General features: G+C 33.7%; 2 protein-coding genes across 2 annotated transcripts; one reads left to right on the top strand and one right to left on the bottom strand.

Moving 5' to 3' along the window:
- The first annotated feature begins 7,414 nt into the window (after positions 1–7,414).
- LOC100793672 (ultraviolet-B receptor UVR8-like) lies at positions 7,415–13,798 on the top strand. Its single transcript, XM_041005159.1, is given in 10 exon segments — positions 7,415–7,834; positions 8,816–9,086; positions 10,898–11,107; positions 11,199–11,354; positions 11,662–11,820; positions 11,934–12,101; positions 12,274–12,405; positions 12,509–12,595; positions 13,009–13,107; positions 13,191–13,798. Coding segments are annotated over 10 exon segments (1,869 nt in total). The 5' UTR covers positions 7,415–7,420; the 3' UTR covers positions 13,364–13,798.
- A 245-nt stretch (positions 13,799–14,043) lies between these two features.
- Positions 14,044–18,894, bottom strand: LOC100792611 (protein PTST homolog 2, chloroplastic). The gene is made up of 8 exons (XM_003517716.5): positions 18,075–18,894; positions 17,107–17,257; positions 16,545–16,740; positions 16,222–16,463; positions 15,167–15,312; positions 14,923–15,070; positions 14,512–14,580; positions 14,044–14,409 (listed from the first exon to the last, which is right to left on the bottom strand). Exons 1-8 carry the CDS (start codon positions 18,575–18,577, stop codon positions 14,311–14,313), a joined length of 1,554 nt encoding a protein of 517 aa, XP_003517764.1. The 5' UTR covers positions 18,578–18,894; the 3' UTR covers positions 14,044–14,310.
- Positions 18,895–22,855: the final 3,961 nt, after the last annotated feature.

Here is a 22,855-nt window from a genome sequence, read left to right as displayed (position 1 = left end):
CCCTTATCTACCTAATCAATCCCCCTAGCTTTTTGTCCCTCATTGTCCCATGGAACAACCAAATATTGACAATTTGAACATCGAAGATTATATTCCAAAATTGGAGTTTGATATAGAGAATATAGTAAATGAGGAAGAAGATCTCTCCCTGTGCCTTGTATGAAGATTCCTGGCTGATAAAAACATCAGAGTGCCCATCATGAAAGATCACATGGTAGATGTTTGGAGACCTTTACATGTGTAACAATCACTGGGATTGAACCAGCCTTATTCTTGTTTAGGTTCTACCACCCCATTGAAATACAACGAGTCCTGAAAGGGGATCCATGGAGTTTCGAGAAGCATTTGTTAATTCTTGGAGGGATAAGGAAAGGCAAAAATGTGACGCATATACCACTCCACATTACAACATTTTGAATGTTCCAGTCAGTTTTATGTCTGAGGAGGTAGGTGAAAGCTTGGAAAACTACTTAGGAAATTTTATGGAATACGATTCTAAGAACAAATCTAATTTCTTAAGGAAATACATGAGAATTAGAGTGCTTATTGATGTCCTCAAACCAATCAAGAAGGTGATAAATGTAACACGCCAATCAAATTACACCAGAATGAAAGGGATTTAGAGGTTGTACAGGTTTGGAATTTTGTAGTTGAGGATAACTTAAAGGAATTAATTGGTACTACTTGTACCAATAAGATGCATCTACTTTTTAGTAGCCTATCACATAAGAACTTCATAGTTAAGTGTGCTTGACTTGGAGTAGTTATGGGAAGAGTGACCTTCTAGGAAGTTTCTCAGGAAAGCGAGTGAGTGAGGATAAAGTATGCTGAAAAGTCTCATGTTGGTTTGTGGGGATAGTCATTGATCCTAGAAGCACACAGAGCTGATTGTCGAGATCTTGGAAAGGGCTACCTATAGAGGGTTCTGACCGATGGAGGGTTTTGACTAACAAGGATGTTGAGACAAGTGTCACCGCGTGGAGTGTCATAATGTGAGAGCTGTTGAGAAGTCGACAATCACGAATGTTACAGATGGTATTAGAACAAACCTCTTTCACAGTATGGTGTGGTTCGAGGATGAACCAGGCAAAAGCTGGTGGACATGTAACACCCAGATCGAATCACACGAAAATGAGAAAGATCTAGAGGTTGTACAGGAGTGGGACTATACAGTTGGGGAAGAATTAAAGGAATTAATTGGTACTACCTATACCAACAAGATACATCTACTTTGTGGCAGCCTTTCACTTAAGAACTTCATAATTAAGCATGCTTGACTTGGAGTAATTATGGGATTAGTGACCTTTTGGGAAGTTTCCCAGAAAGCGTGTGAGTGAGGACACTAAAAAGTCTCATGTTGGTTTGTGGGGATAGGGCAACCGACGAAGGGTTCTGACCAACAAGGATGTTGAGTAAAGTGTCATCGCGTGAAGTGTCATAATATGAGAAGCGCCGAGAAGTAAAAAAATCAGGGATGTTACAATGAAGATTAAGAAAAATGAGGCCAAAGCCATGAAGTTCAATTCAGGTATGAGTGCCTTGGGCCCTTTTGTTATCTTTGTGGCCTCATGGGCCATCTAGATGATTATTGTGTCAAACTCCTTTTAACAGGGGCTTGAATTATGCGCAAAGAAGGGCTCGTGGTGGCTCCGAGAAGGCGATGAGAAAGATGACTAGAAGTCGACAACATCATTAAATCCATTATTGTGGCAGCAAAATTCATGGTAATCATTTGAATGATGATAACTACTCCCTTATTATGGCAGATATCCTAAAAAAAATTGCAACCAAATCCCCCAATCAGAATTAACCAGCCAATCAAAGTTAATGACACAGATTATGAGGCAATGAATGTTGAGAATCTAAAAATTGATGAGCTCTTATTTGCTGAAAAAAATGGTGCATGCCCAAGGATGATGATTCACCCAACATGAGTTGCACCATGCAAGAGAAATATTGGTGGGCCTTGGCAAGTAGGTCCACTAGGGACAATGACTCAACTGAGTTGGAATTATCGAGGTCTGAACAACTCATGTATAGTTCCTATCCTACATGATTTTGTCTATTCATATCGTATTGATGTTATGGTTTTGTGTGAAACACCGGTTTATTCTAACAAAACAAAAGAAATACATTCTCAATTGGGTTTTGATGCCTGTTTTGCGGCGAACAATAATGGAAGAAGTGAAGGTTTGGCATTGATGTGAAAATCTCCTTTTACTTGTCATTTGATTAATTTTTCTTCAAATTTTATCATCATATAGGTCCATCAAGCTGGTTTTCAAACTTGGAGACTCACTGGGTATTATGGCTTCCCTGAAATGCATCATCATAAGGATTCTTAGGACCTTTTACGTACTTTGGCAGCAAACAATAATCTCCCATGGTTAATCATGGGTGGTCTCATTGACCTTTTATCCAATCAAGGATTCCACCATGCATTGCTTGATTGTGAACTTTATGACCTTCCCATGAATGGATATCAATACACGTGGGCTAAAAGGAAAGGGGAATATGATGTTATTAAAGAGATATTAGACAGGGGCCTTACCACTATTGATTGGATTGAATTATTCCCTGATTGCAAAATAACAAATGGCCTTGCTTCCAAGTCATATCACACACCCATAATAATCCAGCTTCATGGTGACAACATGCGCAAATTCAAGAGGCGTTTTAAGTTTGAAAATTTGTGGTTAATTGAACCTGAGTTGGAGAATATTGTTGAACTTGTGTAGAATGGTAATTTATCTGCTGAGTTGATTCAAAAGCTCAAGACTTGTTACAAAAGCATGAGCACATGGGGAAAACAAATCCAAAGCCAATTCAAGGAAAATTTGATGCTTGTAAAAGAGATATGAAGTATGCGAGACAATCCTTGAATGACAAGGAGGGACCCAAATATGAGGAGCTTAAACAAAAACTTTATTCCTTGATTGCTCAAGAAGAAAGTTATTGGAAGCAACACTTTAAGGTGTACTAGCTTTAAGATGATGATCTCAACTCCAAGTTTTTTCATTTTGTTGCATCTACCAAAAAAAGGCAAACATCATCTCTTCCCTCACTCGTGAACATGGATCCTTAGCTTTTGAACACAATGATATATGCAATGTTGCCACTTCTTATTTTTCCAGTATTCTTTCCACTAATAATAATTGTAATGACTTGTTGTTAGTGTTGAATAATATATACACTTGTGTTTCCTCTTATGATAATGCCTCTCTAAGTGCTCTTTTTACACTTGAAGAATTTTAAATTTCCCTTTTTCAAATACACTCTGATAAATCACTTGGACCTGATGGACTAAACCCTGCTTTTTATATAAAAAAATTGGAATTTATATGGCCCTGAGATTTTTCATTCTCTTATTTCTTAGCTAGCGAATGGAACCTTACCCCAAAAATCAATAACCCTACCACTATGAGAGACTTCAAATCCATATCCCTTTGCAATGTACTTTATAAAATTATTTCAAAAGTACCTGTAAACCATTTGAAACCCCTTTTTACCTAAAATCATTTCCTAGGAGCAAATCTTGATTTGTGGAGGATAGGTCTATTGTTGATAATGTCCTCTTGGTTAATGAAATCATTCATCATATGAGAGGCAAATCAAAAGGAAAGATTGGAGAGATGGCACTGAAAATGGATATCAGTAAAGCTTTTGATTTATTTTGCCTCTTAAGGAAAAGGGGCTTTCATGAGAAATAGGTTGACTGGATCCATCTTTGTATTCAAATTGTCAACTACTCTTGCTTGATTAATGGTGATTGTGTGGGACAAATTACCCCAGGGAGAAGCCTTAGACAGGGTGACCCACTATCACCCTACATATTTTCATTGAGGGAGTTTCTACTTTTATTATAAAATTTGAGAACAGGGGAGACATCCATGGTGTCAAAGTGTGTAAAGGATGACCTATCCTTACACACCTTTTATTTGCTAATGATTGTTTTTTGTTTTTCAGGGCAACTGAAAAAGAAGAAGACCTTATAAAGGATATCCTGGATAATTATGGAAGAGCCTTTGGTCAGTTGATTAACTTTCAAAAATCAAAATTTTTGTTCAATCCCAACACTGATTAAGACCTGAGGCACACCATCTTAGTTCACCTTGGAGTCATTGCAAATATAGGCACTGGAAAATATCTTGGCCTACCATCCATAATTGGCAAAAATAGGAAGCAAATTTTTGCATTTATCCAGGATAGATTATTGAAGCGCATCAATCATTGGTCAACAAAACATCTCTCAAGTGCCGATAAGGAGATACTTATCAAATCAATTGCACAAGCCATCCCCACCTATTGTATGAGTGTATTTCTTCTTCCCTCTACCCTTGAAGATGAGTTATAGAAAATGATGAATTACTTCTAGTGGAGTTCAACCAAGCAACCAAGGAGACGAATTAATTGGTTAAATTGGGACAAGCTATTTATGTAGAAAGAGTTTGGGGGCATGGGATTCAAACACTTCATGTTTTTAAGCTTGTTATGCTAGGGAAGCAAGGTTCGAGACTTCTCACTAACCAAGATATTATAGTTTTTAAGGTCTTCAAAGTAAAATACTTTACACATGGGAGTTTTCTAGATGCCGAATTGGGAGGCAATTTGAGTTTTGTTTGCCATAATATTTATGCTTCACAAGTAATTTTGAGACAAGGAATAAAGCGGAAACTTGGTGACAATAGAGAAATCAACATTTGGAAGAATCCATGGCTCAATTCAAGCTCTAACCCTTACATCCAATTTATCCCTCAAGAAGGTAATGAGCATTTGGTTGTTGCCAATATCATTGACCATGACATGCAGTGTTGGAATATAAACGTCTTGCCATATTTCTTCTCAAATGAAGACATTCAAGCAATTGAATCAGTTCCTCTCTTGAATTTGCATGACAGTGACCAATTAAGTTGGAAGTTTACTCCTAGGGGTTCGTATTCAGTGGTGACAACATACCACTATGTAGTGAAAGATATTTTGAACACTACCCATCTAAAAGTTGATGGCAATTGGAAGGCAATTTGGAACTTAAAGGTACCTCCAAAACTGAAGCACATGCTTTGACATTCTTTAAGAGGTTGCTTACCAACTAGACAAAGGCTAATCTCAAGAGTAGTCCAATGCCTACCCTCATGCTGCTTCTATGAGAATCAAATAGAAAATGAATGGCACATTTTTATCTCATGTGCTAAAGTGCAACAACTTTGGAAGGAAGCAAAACTAACCCAACATCTCCAACTATACCTTGACACTACAGAGGGTTACAATGAACTTGTTTTTGGTTTGTTTAACTCTCTTTCCCCTAGTATTTTGAGCAAAATAATAGTAGTGCTTTTGGAGCATTTGGAGAAGCAAAAATAGAAAAGTGTGGGAGAATGATGAAACCTACCTAAAGATTGCTATTTCAAATGACTTTCAATTTTACCATGAATGGCTTGTTATTCGTTCACATAATGCAATAAACCATCACACAACTAATGCAATACCAACACAATGGAATCCACGTGCTCAGGGTTTCTTCAAATGTAATTTGGATGCATTCATCTTCAAGAATGAGAATCACTTTTGGTATTGAGCTTGTATCAGAGACCATGAAGGCAAGTTCATCACGGCTGTTACTTTCTGCGGTTCAAGACAACCATTACCAACTGTGGATGAAGTCTCTACTATGTAGCACTATCTTCAATGGATCCAACAACAGAACATACACAACATCATTCTGGAAATAAATTGCAAGATGATCTGCGATTACATTACCTCTGGCAGCAAAGGGAACTCAACCATCTGTGTTACTCTAAATAAATGTAAACATCTTTTATCTTGTATTCAAAACTCTAGTGTGAGTTTAATTAGGAGACATGTTAATTTTATTACTCACTCCTTAGCTCGAGCATCAAGATCACAAGCTGGCTCTCAAGTTTTTTATTGTATTCCCCACTTTGTTTCCTCTATCATTTTGAATGAAATGAAATAATCAAGTTTCTCTTAAAAAAGGAATTTATTTAAGTTCCTTAAAAATTGAATTTATTTGACAATTATCCTTAAACATTTGAATCATCATAAATTTTGATTGAATATATAAACAAAGAATAATTAATTCTACACTAATTAAGAAAGCTAGTTGACATCATTTAATTTTACTAATCTCAAGTTTAAAAATAAATTATTCCTTAAATATCTTCATTGAAACTTTGTTATCATGAATAAAATAGAGATGCATTTAAATGAATGACGTTTTAGGACTGATAGGCATGAAATTAGTTAGATTTGTTCATATTTAAGTTCAAGATACAATGTGACTTTTTTGAACAATAATAATAATAATATGCTTTCCTTTCATTAAACTTATTGCGTAATGGCTGATTGTAGTCATTTTCCTATGGACTTCTGCTTTTTTTTTTGTACTTAGGCTCTTTACTTAAAAAAAACATTTTTAATTTTCTTAATTTCTTATCTTTTTTATTTTTAAATTGAATTTCAATATTTTTTTTAAAAAAGGCTCAATAATTAAAATAATCTTATATCACAATATAAAATGTTTATGATAAATCTAAAATATAATTTATATAATAAAAATATTTATTTATAATTTTAATTATAATATAATTTATATTTTTTGAAAGAAATACAATTTATATATTCAAAAGTATTTATTGATTATATATTTTAGTTATTAAAATAAACATTTATCTTACACATTGTACAAGCTAAAATATTATTCATCTTAAAAATAAACAGTTATCTTTTTTTTTTTATGGGAACAGTTATCTTATATCTATCGTGATTTTTAGTTTTTTTTTTTTTTTACAATCATATTCATAAAAATTAAACTCGTTATAACATTAATATAATTGATTTTTTTTTATCAATAATGAAAGGCAACAAACTTTATCTATGGCTCTTGCTCCATAATGATATAATTTTTAAATTTTTTATCATAATGAATATATTTTTAAAAAATTATAAAATGAACAAATCATATTTTGAAGTACAATTTCATTATAAAAAAATAAGCACGATTTTATTTTGCAAAAACTTATTACACTATATGTGTACAATTTTAGTTTTTATTTTTTTATTATTAAAAGTTGAAATCATATGTTAAAATACGTTTTTAACATGTTTTTTTAATTATTTTAGAAATTTTATATTTCATTAGAAAAAAGAAAAAGAAAACTGAAATCATATTTCAATATATGATTTTAATTTTTAGAGAAATTTTTTTAAAATAAATGAAAAGTAAACTCGTACTCCTTTTAAAAAAATCATATATCAAAGTACAATTTATCTATTTTTATAATTTTTTTGATATCCATTACAATATTTTTAAAAAAAATTTGCCCATTTATGTAATTAACCCCTTTATCTACCGAAAGAATGAGGTTCACACCAATTACTTACCTAAACAATTTTGTTGCATATGATATATTACTATTTTAGAGCAACACTCAGACAAGACCTTAGAAAAATCGAATTAAATTTGCACAGTAACATATTCCCTCACAACACAACAATGAGTCGCAAGAGAGACAGGTCAGCTTACTTTTCCCGCCACGACGCCGCCAAGCGCCGCCTCCCCTTGCCGGAGCCCGCGGAGGAGGAGACGCCTACGATGAGACCGGCGCCGCCGTCCGCGGTGGTCGTGATGGGCCTCCCCCAGGACTGCTCCGTCCTCGATCTCAAGTCCCGATTCGAGATCTACGGCGCCATCTCCCGCATCCGCATCGACCGCGACGCCGTCGGATACATCACCTACCGGACCAAGGACTCCGCCGACGCTGCCATCGCCGCCGGCCTCGACCCCACCTTCGGAATCACCGTTAACTCTAAAATGGTGCTTACTTTTTCCCCTTTCTCTCTCTCACATTTAGGGTTTCAGAACTCATGTTTTGATATTGAATGTTTAGAATTTTGACTAAAGTTTTGAACTAGATAGACGAATATTCAGCTTATTAGTTTGGAACTAGATAAAATTTGGAAGCTTTGAATTTGAAGCAACAATTATAAGGCCTGAAAATTGAACAAATTTGACATATTTTGTACCAATAGTTTAGAATTTTGGTAAAATTTTAACCTTTGTGTTTGGGTGAACGTATTTGAGTTAAAATTGATTAATTTGTAAGTAAAATTGATTTGTTAGTGGAGTTACGTTATTATCAAGACAAAAGCTATTTGAAACTGTTTTTATTCAAAATCAATTTTGAAGCAAAAATTAATTTCAGAGTTTCTCAACAGGGTAGGCTATGTTTGAATAAAAGTGGAAATAGTGTTTTCGAAAATTTCATTGTATATTCCCAAATTCTAAAACACATAATGTAAAAGGAAGAATTTGTTGCTTTAGGAGCTAAAGAATTTTTTAGGTCCTCCAACTGATATTCAAACATGCACATAATTGTTACATTTAATTCCTGTCTGGGTGAGGAGAAATGCGCGGGAATCAGGAGTGATGACACATGTTCAATCGGAATGATTATTGTTTTAATATATAGCAAGTAGATAGATTTGGTAGTGAATTGAGTTAGCTTTATACCTAAGGCAAATGCTATTTGAAACTATTTTAATTTAAAATCAATTTTGAACCAAAAAATGGAAAAAGAAGAATTCCTTGCTTTAGAAGCAAAGGAATATTTGAGGTCGTCCAACCGATATCCTAATATGGAGTGGTTACATGAATTCCTGCTGCTGGAGTGAGGAGAAATGCACGGGAAACAAGAGTGATGAGGAACTAACACGTGTTCATTTTCGGATCATTGTTTTAAATATATTGTAAATAGATTTATAAGGTAAGTTTGAAAGAGATTGTTGTGTTTAACAGGTTCAGGTGTTGTGGGCAACGGACCCTCTAGCCATGTGGAGGGAAGGAGTTGGTAATAGCAGGAACAAAGGTTCTATGTCAAAGCTTGTGCGTGCTGAGGTACCTTTGAGCAAGCATGGAAGAGGTAACAGACTTGCTTCACCCATAGGGAATACCAAACTTAGCGAGGCTAGCTCAGGTAGCTCAGTTTTAGAAGTGTCTTTCAAGGGCAGAGAAATTGTTGCTTATGATGATATCCTCTGACTATGAAAATCTGTATTGTTAGAGGGTAGTCTTATTCTGTATCAATGATTTGAATTTGGGCTTTAGATCTCTTTGTAGTTCTTTTTTCCCTTTTGTTAAGTATGTGCTCAATGAGATACTGGGAAGTAACTTATGGAGTTGGTTGTGATGTTTAATACCTACATCGTAGATGTAATGTAAATAGTTGGATTTACATTTTGTTGTCTCGTCAATTCTTTGGATTTGAAAGTGTAAGATGTTCTTCCATGATTGTTCACATCACAAAACCTTTTTTTATTTTTGAGTATACTCATAGGTTAGTTGTTAAGAGTGTGTATGTCGAGTGTTTTAGTTCCTCAGTTCTTTAAAACTCTGTTAGTCTCCGATTTTATAAAATGACTATAAAAAAGAAGAGTAAAGTGAGCGATTTCTCGTAAAAAAAAAATGAAAGATTTCTTTAAAGTTAGCAAATAATACAGGATTTATAAAATATCAAAATCTGAAATGCTCCATTTATATAATTTGAAGACTATTTTATAGGTTTTTTCTTCGATTAATTTGACTCATTGGTTTTGCTTATTGCAATTTTGCAGTCATTGGTTCATGACCAACTCAGACATTGATTACAAGTTTGAGGGCTTGTGCTTTAAACTAAGAATTAAATCTTTTATTATATACGTGTTTTAATATTTATGATTGAAATCAATTAAATTATACTATTTTTTTATTACAACTATAAAAGAAATGAACATGATCAATGACACTGAATGTGTATGAATTAAACTTTTTCCTGTTTAAACTCTACCAAAGTTTACAGTGGTGTTCAATGATTTGCCAACAATTTAGTTGAACGGTTTGGTTGTTGCCTCATTGTAAAACTTCAACACATTTTTCTTCATTTCTATATTTAATTTTTATATAAATTCACAAGGGGAATTTTTTGTTCAGAATGTGCCTACATTTTTCAAGTGTTTTTTTTATCTGTAGTAATCAAAGATAAATATCAAAAAAATAATTTATACCAATTCACACTTCTTCATCAGTTTAGAAAATACTTAGTTATTACAATTTAAAATTAATACATTTATTAAACCAACTAAGTTTACTTATTTAAATTTTAATTTGATTAAAATTTGAACGTAACAAGTCAAATATATAATAGGCTGTTTGACTAGTATGAAAATGCTATTTTAACTCGTTATTTTCCGTAAAAAGCTCATTTTTTGAATTTAGGATAAATTAGCTGGTAGGTTCCTGAAGTTTTAATTAGGTTTCCGAACCATCTTTTTAATTGGATCTTTACACTTGTATTTATAGAAAATTATGTAATTTTAACAAAATAATAATTTTATCATTTAAATTTAATTTATATTATATCCTATTATAATTTGATTTATTAGCTGATGTGTATCAAACATTAAATATAATTAAAACTTATCATTTTTTTTATCTTATCATATTTTTATTATGCTTTAATGTCTTATCATATTCTAACCATTAAACAAATTCCAAGAGTTTCCAAGATATTATTTTTTTTTTTGAATTTATTCAAATACACCTTGCAGCTAGAAAGCTGGTATTTTGTTTAAAAAAGAAAATTAAATTATTAAAAATATAAAACAATTTATACTATTATTAATTGTCATGTATATAACCCCTTTAAAATTTGTGATTGATGAAAAGTGTAAAAACTTAAATATTAAACTCTCAAAAAATTAATCGGTCACTATTAATATTAAAAACCACACCACTTATCATATTATTATTACTGGAAAAGGCAAAAACAACAAGAGTCTGTTTGGTGGGATAACAGTGAACATTGTCAACACTCGACAGACATAGAGTAACTCAAACTGAAAGGGGTGATGGAAGAACCAAAAAAAACAGAGAACGAAGATGACAAGGATGAATCAGAACAACGAGTGTGGAGTTGGGGTGCTGGAACCGAGGGTCAGTTAGGAACAAAAATTCTTCAGGATGAGCACTTTCCACAACTCCTTCATCAACCCTCTCTCTCCTCCATCTCTTCCCTTGCCTGTGGCGGCGCTCATGTCATTGCCTTGACCTCTGGTATCAACTCAATCTTTTCTTTTTTCTTTGTTTTGTTTTGTTTCAACTTTGCAATTTATGTTGATGTTAATATTATATTAAAATATTGTAGCTGGGAAGGTACTATCATGGGGTAGGGGCAATTCTGGCCAACTAGGCCATGGGTTGGTTGTGAGTAACTCTTTGTATCCCAAGGCTGTGACATCATTGGATGGCTACTTCATAACCCATGTCTCTGCTGGGTGGGGCCACTCTGGTTTTGTTTCAGGTTTGCACTCTTCTGTCTCTGTCTCCACTGTTTTTGTGAAGTATATGACTGTGCATATTTGGAAATTCGTTGTAAAATTTGCGAAAGTAGTTTTATTAACAGATCATGACCCTTACTCTTTTGCGTTCATTTTACTTTTATCCGTTAGATTTTTCTGTTGCAAGATTGCGTTTGAGACAAAAGTAATTCTAGTATCAACATTTCAATTCTAACTACAAACTAAAGATGCACTATATATTGTTGAGGTTTGTTCCAAGTTGGAAGTTATTAATTTTGTATTTTGATTAGTTCTTTGGTTGGTTTTCAGATAATGGGTGTGTGTTCACTTGTGGGGATGGCTCCTTTGGTCAACTGGGGCATGGGGATCATGCCTCACACTGTTCTCCTGTCAAAGTGTCATGCTTTGTTGATCAGCATGTTGAGCAGGTGGCATGTGGCATGCGCCATTCCCTTGTCTTGTTAAAAGGTATTGGATTGGTTCTGGTTGTTTCCTAGAATATGTATAATGTGTTTATCTCTCACTTTGTAGTACTTTCATTTTGCTCCTTTAATTGGCAAAGGTCGTTCATTGTGATGCAGATTGTACAGGAAATCAAGTTTATGGATTTGGCTCTGGGAAGCGTGGTCAACTGGGTGTCAGCAACGATAGGGTCAAATCTGTTAATGTTCCTAAAGTTGTTAGTGGGTTTGAAGGTGTTGAAATCGCTGGAATTGCTGCTAATGGTGACCATAGTGCTGCAGTATCTGGTAAATCCACCGCTTTCCCCTTACATGATATGTGTGGTTTCTGTTTTTCAGTAAAAATAGTTAGCCTGAAAGTGGCATTATATTCTTCTCTAACTTGTTTCTGTTTTTCAGTAAAAATAGTTAGCCTGAAAATGGCATTATATTCTTCTCTAACTTGTTCTGTTATCTTCAGTTGATGGGCATGTTTACACCTGGGGAAGAGGCTTCAAGGGCTTTGAAGATGCTCGTGTTCCTCAGTGCTTAAACTCTTCATTGAATTTTACCAAAGTTGCTCTGGGGTGGAACCATGCTTTAGCTATGAGTGGTATTTATTGGCACTACACACCCAACAGATTTTTTTTTTTTATTTCCTCACTTATTGTCACTTCCCTATTTAATACGTATTTTGTTTTTAATTTTTTGCATAGGTGAGGGGGAGGTTTGTATGCTAGGTGGAAATCACCTTGGAGTGCTTAGTGATCTTCAGAACATAAGCCCAGCTAAGCATTTACCTCGTAATGCATTTGAATAACTTTAAATCATAAAGACATCATAATTTATGTACTTTCTTGTTGCATACGTGTCTGATCCTTGAGAATGTCACTTATTGTCATCGAGTTCCATATTACTAGATTTAAACTATCCATTCGTTGCCACCATCATACATAACCTTGGTCACTAGTTAAATGCAAATAAAGTCTTGTAAACTGAGTGTATATTTTGGAAAGTTCTCAATGGATTCGGGAGACCAAAAGAGGCATCCAATATGTAGAACTATTATAGATTGCGCACCTTTGTGAAAAATTAGTATTACGACCACTGCATAAATTCATAAGTATAATGTGGGTTGAGAAAAATGCGATTTTTTGTATCATGGAAAATGTTTAAATAGCATTACTCATTCATGTTATGCATTGTTATTATCTAGTAGATTTAAGAGAAGTCAATTTGGAGAAAGTCCCTGGTCTTGATGGGACGAAAATTACTGATATTGCTACTGGAGCTGAGCATTCTGTCATTGTCACAGGCAAGATGTAGTCTTTTTGTTCTTAAGCTCAAGCAAGTTTAGAATCACATAAAAGTGCTAACTTATTTCCTTCTTATTTTCAGAGCATGGAGAAATAAAGACATGGGGTTGGGGTGAGCATGGTCAACTTGGTTTAGGGGATACTCGCGACCGAATCAGTCCTGTTACAGTAAGTCTTGGTTATGATCTGAATGAAGCTGCATCAGTTATTGTTTTCTGTGGAAGTGGGTTCACGTTTGCTGTAACCATGCCCTAGATTGTTCTCAAACTTGATTGAACGCTGATTTGATATGCATGTCAAAAGAAGTTGCCATCAGCTTGGTTCTGGTTCTGAACTTCCTCCAGTGGCAATATATAGCTGGTACATGCCAAGAAAGTCTTCTGCTTCTCAAATATTATTTTGGAGGCTGCATTGTTCAGGAAAGCCATAGGCTCCATTGGCCCCTCACAAATTTGAGAACTATGAAGGGAAGTAAATATGGATGATCCTCTTAACCAAACAAAAAATAGATAGCTATTCATCTCTTTCCTGTTTATGGACTTATGCTAGAACATGGCAATGACATTCTGAGTATAAGTGGGTGACTGTTCGCCATATGATTTTCCTTGTTACTGGAAGACTCAAAATTTTAGTCCATTTAATTCTGTTATTCTCCCAACAGAAAGTGAAAGGAATTATTTCGGTTTCTTATTATATTCGAATTGACTGGGACTTTGGAAATTGGAATGCCAAATATGGTTTCTTCCACCCTCGCTACTTATCAATTGAAGAAGCATAAATAAGGAAAAGACAAATATCAAGCTGGATGTCAAAAGCATTAATTTCTAGAACTCTAAAAATATGCTAAACCGAATCATTTCTCACCTTTTACAGTTGATCAGAAAGTGTGCCAAGAACAATATTGAAAACAGAGAATACGTGGTTATGCAACCTTATTACCAACATTTACTCGTATCATTCGATATGGTGAGGCACCACTTACACAATTACATGATCGTGCTAAAAATGATTGAATGGGATTAGTTCGCCATCAATCAAGATATCTACATCTAGAAGTGGTACAAGGACTAAGTAAAAGAATCAATGAACTACTCGCTGAATATTTTGTACACTGGTGAAAAAATGGAAAAAATGGGTGACTAACCTAGAGCATGTCATCCTCTTCTTCTACAGATGTTATCTCAGGCTTACTCTCTGTTACATCAATCATGAACGATGAGAAGATTATTCTCATAGCCATTGCTGGTAACAACAGGGCGCAATGGATCAATTTTCCATTCTCCATCTACAATGAACTTCATCTGCAATGGAAAAACAAATAATTAAACTGCCTGCTACGTGTATCTTATTGGGCACAATGTCAAAAGGTTTAAGAAATCATTAGTTGATAAAATACAACTAACCTCATATCTTCCAGGATACAGCTGCAAGTTCAAAAGAAATACACCGAGACTTAACCTCTCCATCTTTCTCTGCAATATAATTACTATTAGTTAATATTTATGTATTTACGTTGAATGTGCTCAATAGAAGCAATCTGAAAAGCATTAGAAGTAATCTGAATACATTATGGTTGAGTTTGGAAAAGCATTTTAAAAATGCACTTTCATGATGTAATCTTTTAATACTTTTTTTTTATCAGAATCTACTCTTTTTAGCTTAAAAGAAAAGCACTAAAACTGCTTTTTTTGTTTGTTATATTCGTTAAACATGTTTTATGATTAAAAAAATCTCTTTTTCTTCTAAAAAAAGTACAAACATACAGGTTCTAATATCTATTATAACAATAAAAAGTTATCAGAAAGATATTATACCTTGGTGGACCAACCATCAAATGATCCAGTTAAAAGAACTTCTGAAGCCTTATTAGGCCAAACTACACAAGTAGTCTTCAGAATTTGCAAAGCTTTTTGAGCATTATTAATCTTCTTCTGATTTTCTTCAACTACCTTATGTGCATCCCTGGGAGAAAAGGATGTAAAATGGTCAAGATTTAGGTAATCTATCGATCTATCAATATATATATGACACATTAATTGAATGGTGCCTGGGGGATACATTATTGCCAACACCATCTTTCCTTCTAACACTGACAACTTAGCCCGTATAGAACGCAATCTGCCCTGAGCATTCATGATCTCATTTTCCTGGAATTCCCAAGCATCAGAAAGCTTTGCTAGACCATCAGAAGAGCTCTTCTGGACCTGTTGAAGAATATACAGGAAGCAAATCAGTACTAGTTTAGGATCCCGAGGAGAGGCCTTCATATTAACGTTGACAGTGAATGAAAAACTATTATATTGAAAGAGAACCATTCTTCTAGTTTCTTCGCAGTGTAGAAAACTAAGTGTGTGGTAGCTAGTAGCTACTCCTACACCAATTAAATCACACAACAACTCCTTGCTAGCACAGAGCCTGTGAAACTCCTTGCTGGCACCAGTCAATGCACACAGCCACACACAGCATATCTATAAGTCCATACTAAGACATGAGAAATAAAGAGATGCCCAAACAAATGAAAGGTTTTGGATAAAAGAGAAGTAACAACTAAGTTTCTTTAGTGAACAATATTGGATAGACTTTTAATGCAGAGTTTTAGTAACATTCAAATTTCTTGGTGTATATAATTCAATATGTGGTATTATAAAGATGAAATGGATAAACATATTGTGTTTGTATCCTTAGTTGACTCCCTTGGCTTGTTTGATTCTCCCAGCCCAAAACAAGTTGCACACAAAAATTCCCATCTGCCCTCCAAAATAAGTGGCAACCAATTCTCTTATTTATCCTCATACAAATTAGCCAAGTCCAAACTTATTGCAAAGAATAAAAAATGCTATGAATGAGTAAGCAGACTTCACTAGGGCTTAAAAAAAAGAGAAAACTGCAGCAAAGATCAATTATTGAATATACTTCACTGTTTTTCATTTCCAATAATTTGTAAATGAAATCCCCCCACCCCCTTCTCTTTCTTTTGGAAGAGTAAAGATCATAGGATCATGGTGCAACTCTCAGGCAGCATACAGGTAAATTTTGTGTTGTTTTTTTCTTTTTGTTGGGAAAATTCACAGACAAGTCTAATCATCATTAGCTTATTAAATTATTGCACTCACCATCTGCATTGTAATTTTATCCGAGCTAGACCTCAACAAGTGAAGTATAGAAGATAGCTCCGATTCCAGATTCTGGATACGGGATTTAATGTCATTGTGATTTGTATTTCCATCAAGAGAATATAAACCCGTTTCTCTGTTTATATGTTCAGAAGAAAACTCCCTTCTGTTGAGGATATCTGGTTGTCCTGAAGCATCACTCATGCCTCCTTTCTCAGTTTCACTGGGAACAATTTCAGCATCTGTTATGTCATAATTATGAAGATATCAGTTGATCCAGACTACAATAATAAGACACAACCTGAAAATGTAAACTAGATTACCTTCAAAATCTGTATCCCGAAAACCAGTTCTCTGAACAATCCAACTCCTCCACGTCTCTGGCTTAAGCGAGTTTCTTAAATTTTCAGTACCTAATTGAGATCCGTATGGATCATGTTTGATCTGAGAACCACTAAGATGACTGCTTGTAGAGCTTGATGAGGATGCTATGCTACCATTTTCTAGGCCAGTAGCTACCTTTACAACACAGGAGATACCAAAAGAAAAATTTTAAAACTTCAACAGAGTAGTGAGGGGCATCAAAACTCAAAAGTAATATTTCCAAAATTGATTCTCTCTCAGCTTCAGGGTGTAACAGCTCATTGCCATGTGCATTGAATAGTAAAACTATAGCTTAAATAGCTTTAACTGATAGGTAGAAATATATAATAGAAGTAACATCGGAAATGTGAATGTTATAAGTTTTCAATATTCAAATGATCCAGAACTTCAACATAGGTGATATATTTCTTTTCATTTTTTTATACTTTTGGCATATGATGTACTTAGTAATGGAAACTAAAGAACAACTCAGAGCATTTGAAGGGGATAATATTTACTTACTGCATCCGTTGTAGTTCTATGATCCCATTCATCTTTATCTTCATTATTTTCAAAAGAAATATTATCCAAGTCAAGTCCAAAAGATCTATTTCTTTGTTTCTCCAACCGACTCAATATACCCTCAATGCCAGATTCACCAGCTTCAATGTCCCTGTATAACAGAAACTAACACTCAGTATACTGTTTATCACTTGAAGTTACATCTAATTCATCTATATGACAACAGGAAAAATACAACGGAATGAAAAAAATTGAGGGTACTTATAAGTACTTATAAATTAGCTCTTCATTGCTAGATTAAGCAACAACAAACAAGCCATTTCCCACTAGGTGGGGCAGCCAAATTGATTAAACGACACCATCAGGTTCTATCATAACTCATATCTACAGAGAAACTACAGGCCTCTAAATCTCACATAATGAACTTTATTTGGTTTCCCTCTACCTGTAGCAATTGGGCTACCCTTTATCTGATTTGCTTTGCTCACTAGCCACTCGGGCTTCCACATGCTTAAACTACCTAAGGAAAGATTCTACCATCTTTCTTGTAATAGGTTCTAGTGACACCACACCTTTCTCTCAAATCCTATCTTATCTAGTATGCCAACTCATCTAATGCAACATTCTTATGTCTACTATATTTAGTTTATTTTCTCGTTAGTTTTGTATCACCTAACATTCAATTCAATCGAACATAGAAAGTCTTGTAATTATACAGTGAAGTCTCCCCTATATCTTTCTGTCACAATTCACAAATAACACTCAAGTCACTCCTACATGTCACCTACCCTGCAAGAATCTTGCAGCAAGAGTAAACCTACACACAACATGGGCCCTCAAACCTTCCCCGCACACTTCAAGCCACCAAAAAGAGAAATTCCAAACATGCACAAACACGGAAAAGCGGGAAACGGAGCATTGAAAAGCAAAAGTCAAGAAGAGGTGCGTCATCATAACAAGATTCTCACACTGAATTATCTGATTGAGAAGAAGAAGAAGAAACCCCAGAAGCCTGAGCCCCATTACCCTCAATTCCATTTCCACCGCTACTATTATCTTCAAGACCCCGAATTTCACCGGACCCGCCATTCAAATCCCACCCATACGCAAGCCACCCTCCTTCATTGACAATAGCGTTGACCAAATCCACCCTCCCTGCAGCAACCAACTCTTCTTTGGTCGGAAACACTTCGGGCTTACCGGTACTCTGCATGAACTCCAAAATCTCCGACTCAAGAGATGAAAACTCTCCGTTCCAACCCTTGCACCGCCGCAAGAACCCAGTGCAGGACAACCACAAACCCTTGTAGCGGTTCACCTTCAGAAGAGAAGAATGGAGAGCCGAACCGGGTTCAACCGCGAGCCGGCGCACCCCCCCGGTCGAGGCGGGGAAGTGGAGAGGGGGGACGAGGGAAGGGGTCAAATGGGGCGAGAGCAGCGAAAGGGAGGAGGGTGCGGTGAGGAAGTGCATGGTTGGGGCATTTCGTCGAACAGTTACTCGGCGAGAGAGAAACAGAGAAGGAGTGGTGCTGGCGAGCAAGAAAGAATGGAAGAAAACAAAGAAGGGGGAAAAGGGTGAGAGCGCGAAGGAAGCAACGAACAATGCTTCAAGGGAGTTACTACTTTTTGTTATTATGATCACAATTATGTTATCCACACTTTGTAATTACGCACACTGCTAATTGCTCGCAGAGATAGCGTGTTCGTGGCGTTTGTTTTATTTTCAGCATGGACCCTTCACCCTACGCCAAGAAAGCGAGGGCTAGTATCAACGCACTCACGTTTGATGCGCCAGACGAAAATAATGTATGATTTTTAGTTTTCTTTTTTAGAAGAAGAATGTTAACGTTCTATTTCTAAATCTTTTTATAATTAGTTAAAATTTATTTAATACTGATTTTTTACCCGTGTTATGCACGGGATGTGTTTTCATCATTATTATATATATATGATTCAATAAAATATAAATAGTTTTTATTTTTCATATATATATATATAATTAATAAAATTGTAATTTTTTAAATAATTTATACTTGTAGTAATTATTTTATCTTAAAATTGCAATAAATCATGCTTCAAGCTTATGCTTTTATAAAATTTCTAAATTTTTCATTGCAATAAAAATGATTTTTAAATGCCAAAACAATTTAAATACTTAATGAAAAATCTTATTTCCCAAATTGGTAAGAGAATGAAAATTTTTACAATAAATCATGCATCAAGTCTATGTTTGTATAAATTTTTCGGTTTCATCGTATAAGGAAATATTGATGTGATGTCAGATAAAATAACATATTCAATAAATTGGTTAAGTCTTCTGTTAATAATTAAGCGAAAAAACTTATATTTATATTAAATGGGCAAAAAAATAGATTAAAAAATGATTTCACCCTAAAAATGTAACTGTTAATGTGTTTTAGGTTAGTTGTTCCTTCTCATCAGTTTAGCGTAAATTTCTCTACTTAATTTAATAAAAAAAGTTCATCCCAACAGTTTGATTTAAAAATTCAATTTTTCATTAGGTTAAATTGTAATAGTAATAAAAAAAAATTTAAATGCAAAAATAATTTGTAAAACCTTCTTGCCAAAATTTGTATGATAATGTCCACACTAGATAAAACAACATATTCAATAAGTTAATTAAGTCATAGTAAGCAAGAATTTTTTTATTTATATTAAGAGTATAACAACAATAAATAAAAATATTAATTTAACTCTAATAATTTAAATTTTAATGCAATTTTAGGTAAATTATTCCTTCTCGTGAGTTAAGTATAACTTCTCTTTGATTTAATAAAAAATGTTAACTCCAAGAGTTATATATATATATATATATATATATATATATATATATATATATATATATATATATATATATATATATATATATTAATAAATTTACATACAAATATCACGTAAAAGAAAACTTAAATTAGTAGAGGGAAAGAAAGTTATTCAATAAATATCATAATTGAAAAGATAATCAATAAGGAATAAGTAACAAATAATGTTTTATAACAACTAATTTGTGTTAACAAATTCAATAAATTAGTTAAATCATTATGATAAATATTAAAATCTTTATATTAATGACGTGAAAACAAAACAATTGGCATTAATTGATTGAAAAATAATTAATCAGACCAAAATTAATGAGTAAAAAAATATTTTTTATTAGAAATTAATGACAATTCTTTAAAAATGTCTATAGACAATTAAATGAAATTAAAAACATTATTTCAAATTAAACAATTTGAACTTTTACATTTTCTTTTTAATGAATAGACAATTAATGTATTTTTATATATGCCTTAATTATTATTATAAATAGAGAATCAATAATTTATGTAATTCATCCCGTCAATTTTAAATCCGTTGCCATACAATAACATGTGTAAGATCACTCTCTGATCAACAAAATTACATAAAATTTTAATTAAAAATTAATGAGTAGAAAAATATTCTTTATTAAGAAATACCAATCAGTGACAATTTTTTAAAAATGTCTATAGGCAATGTATCTAGATTAGTCTATGCAAAAGAAATTTAAATTTTGAAAAGATTTTTATCCAATAAAAATTGAAATTTCTTTTGCATAATTAATATATATTTAATTATACATAGCAAAGATCAAATTAAATCAACTTAATCAATATATTCATTTTTATTTATTATTTTCTTACCTAAATAAATTATTCAATATTTTTTCACCTTATCAAATTTTAAAATTTTTATACATTAGTATATATATATATGCGCGCGTCAATATATTAAAATAAAAAGTTATATATATAAATGAAAGTACAAGGGATGAATTTTTTTAAGCAATACATACAAAAATGTATACTATATTACAAGGATAAACTTTTTAACTAAATTTATTTGTAAGTTAAAGATTCTCTTACATAATTAATATATAATGCATGCAAAAAAAACAAATTAAATCAATATAATCAATTAGTCACTATGATTTGTGTTCATGTAACATTATTGATTTATTTATTATCTTATGAATTAATTGTTCATATTTTTTTCTACTAGAAAATTTTTAATTTTCTTACATTGATAGGCATATACCAATATATTAAAAATAGCAATCAAACAAATTGGGGGAGGGATCTTTAAAACTCAATTCAAGGTTCATTGCTTCATGGAGATATTTATCCAAACCCTCCAAATTCAAAGAGCTGGCATAAATTGGTGGTGGATGTGCACATGTTTGTGTGGGTGTGTCTTTGGTGGCAATATATAACTCCAAGCATGTGAGCTTGAAGATTTTGACGAAGATAGAAAACATAGTCATACGTTCTCATCATCTTGCAACATGCATGCCCTGTACTGGCCACAATCACCAACAAATGATACAAGTAATCAAGTAATCGAAAATGTATATACTTGACCACTTTACCATTTGGTAGACTAATATTATTTCCAATAACTTGCTTCAAGGCATCAAATGACATTTTGTTGTCAACTTGAATGATCTTTGGTAAACTGCTTACAAACGTTGAACCATGTTTAGTTGTTATGATTGCACCATCATAATACACAATTGCGTTGATTGATGATGAAGTCATGGTTTAGGATTAGGGTTATAGAAAGGTTTTTGATTGAGGTGATAGATCAGATTGTCTCAGTGTAGACCATATTTATAATGTTTAATGATTTGTCATATACACTGCAAAAAGAACGGCCAAGATGCCACTGACAAAATGAACGGCCTAAATATCACCGATTGGAGCAATACGTGTTGAATGACCAAGATCCCACCAACAAAATAAACAACCTATATATCATCAATTGGAGCAACACACATTGAATGTCCAAGATCTTGTCAACAAAATCAACGGCCTAGATATCACTGATTGGAGCAACACACGTTGAACAACCAATATCCCACCGACAAAATCAACGACCAAGATCTTCTTGACGTTAGTACCAAAGCCTAAACCATGGCATCTACAATTGCTCCTCTTCTTTCGAAACAACACCTTCATAGATTTAGAGAAATATGTAATACATTTTGTTTAATTGAATGTTAACTATGTTATGATTCACAAGTAACGATGTTGTTATTATTTTGATTTCTGCAGGTAACAATTGATGTAATCCAGTCATATACTCAGACTATGCTTTCTCCAAGTCCTAGATAATTGAACCTTTGTTGGTTCAAGTTGGCTTTTAAAATGTTGAAAAACTTGAACAAGTTAAAATCGATGACACTTTAGTGACTGCTTTGATTGAAAGGTGAAGACCTGAGTCACACACATTTCATCTTCTTATTGATGAATGCACAATCACTTTGGAAGATATTATTCTTCAGCTGGGTTTACGTGTTGATGGAAGACCAGTTATTAGCCTAACATATTATGACTAGAAACAAATGTGTGAAGAATATATAGGTGTTGTTCCTCCAGAGAATGCACTGGTGGGATTAACACTTAAACTAAAATGGTTAAAAGAACACATGCTGACTCTCCCAACAGAACCCACACCACAACAACTAGTAGCCCATTGTAGAGCATACATTGTAGGGCATATTGGTGGGGTGTTGATGCTAGACAAGTCAGAGAACAAAGTTCACCTGAAGTATCTACCCCTGTTAGCAAATCTTAATCGGGTTGGCTAGTACAGTTGGGGTTTGGCAAGTTTAGCACATTAGTACAGAGAAATGTGTAGGATTATTTATCCCACATAAAAAAAACAGGAGGATGTACAATGTTGTTACAGTCTTGGGCATGGTATAACA

Source organism: Glycine max, chromosome 1 (genome assembly GCF_000004515.6).
Source record: "Glycine max cultivar Williams 82 chromosome 1, Glycine_max_v4.0, whole genome shotgun sequence".
Classification (NCBI taxonomy): domain Eukaryota; kingdom Viridiplantae; phylum Streptophyta; class Magnoliopsida; order Fabales; family Fabaceae; genus Glycine; species Glycine max.
The sequence above is the reverse complement of the archived record's forward strand: the minus strand, read 5'-3'. Positions and strand labels throughout refer to the sequence as shown.

Bases quoted from the DNA above. Each gene is read 5' to 3' on its own strand.
- LOC100792611 (XM_003517716.5), bottom strand. From the start codon at position 18,577: ATGCACTTCCTCACCGCACCCTCCTCCCTTTCGCTGCTCTCGCCCCAT. The intron at 15,313-16,221 runs GTGAGTGCAATA...ATTCTTCAACAG, and splicing joins ATAAAATTACAATGCAGATG to GTCCAGAAGAGCTCTTCTGA. The intron at 14,410-14,511 runs GTTAGTTGTATT...TTTCCATTGCAG, and splicing joins TGTATCCTGGAAGATATGAG to ATGAAGTTCATTGTAGATGG.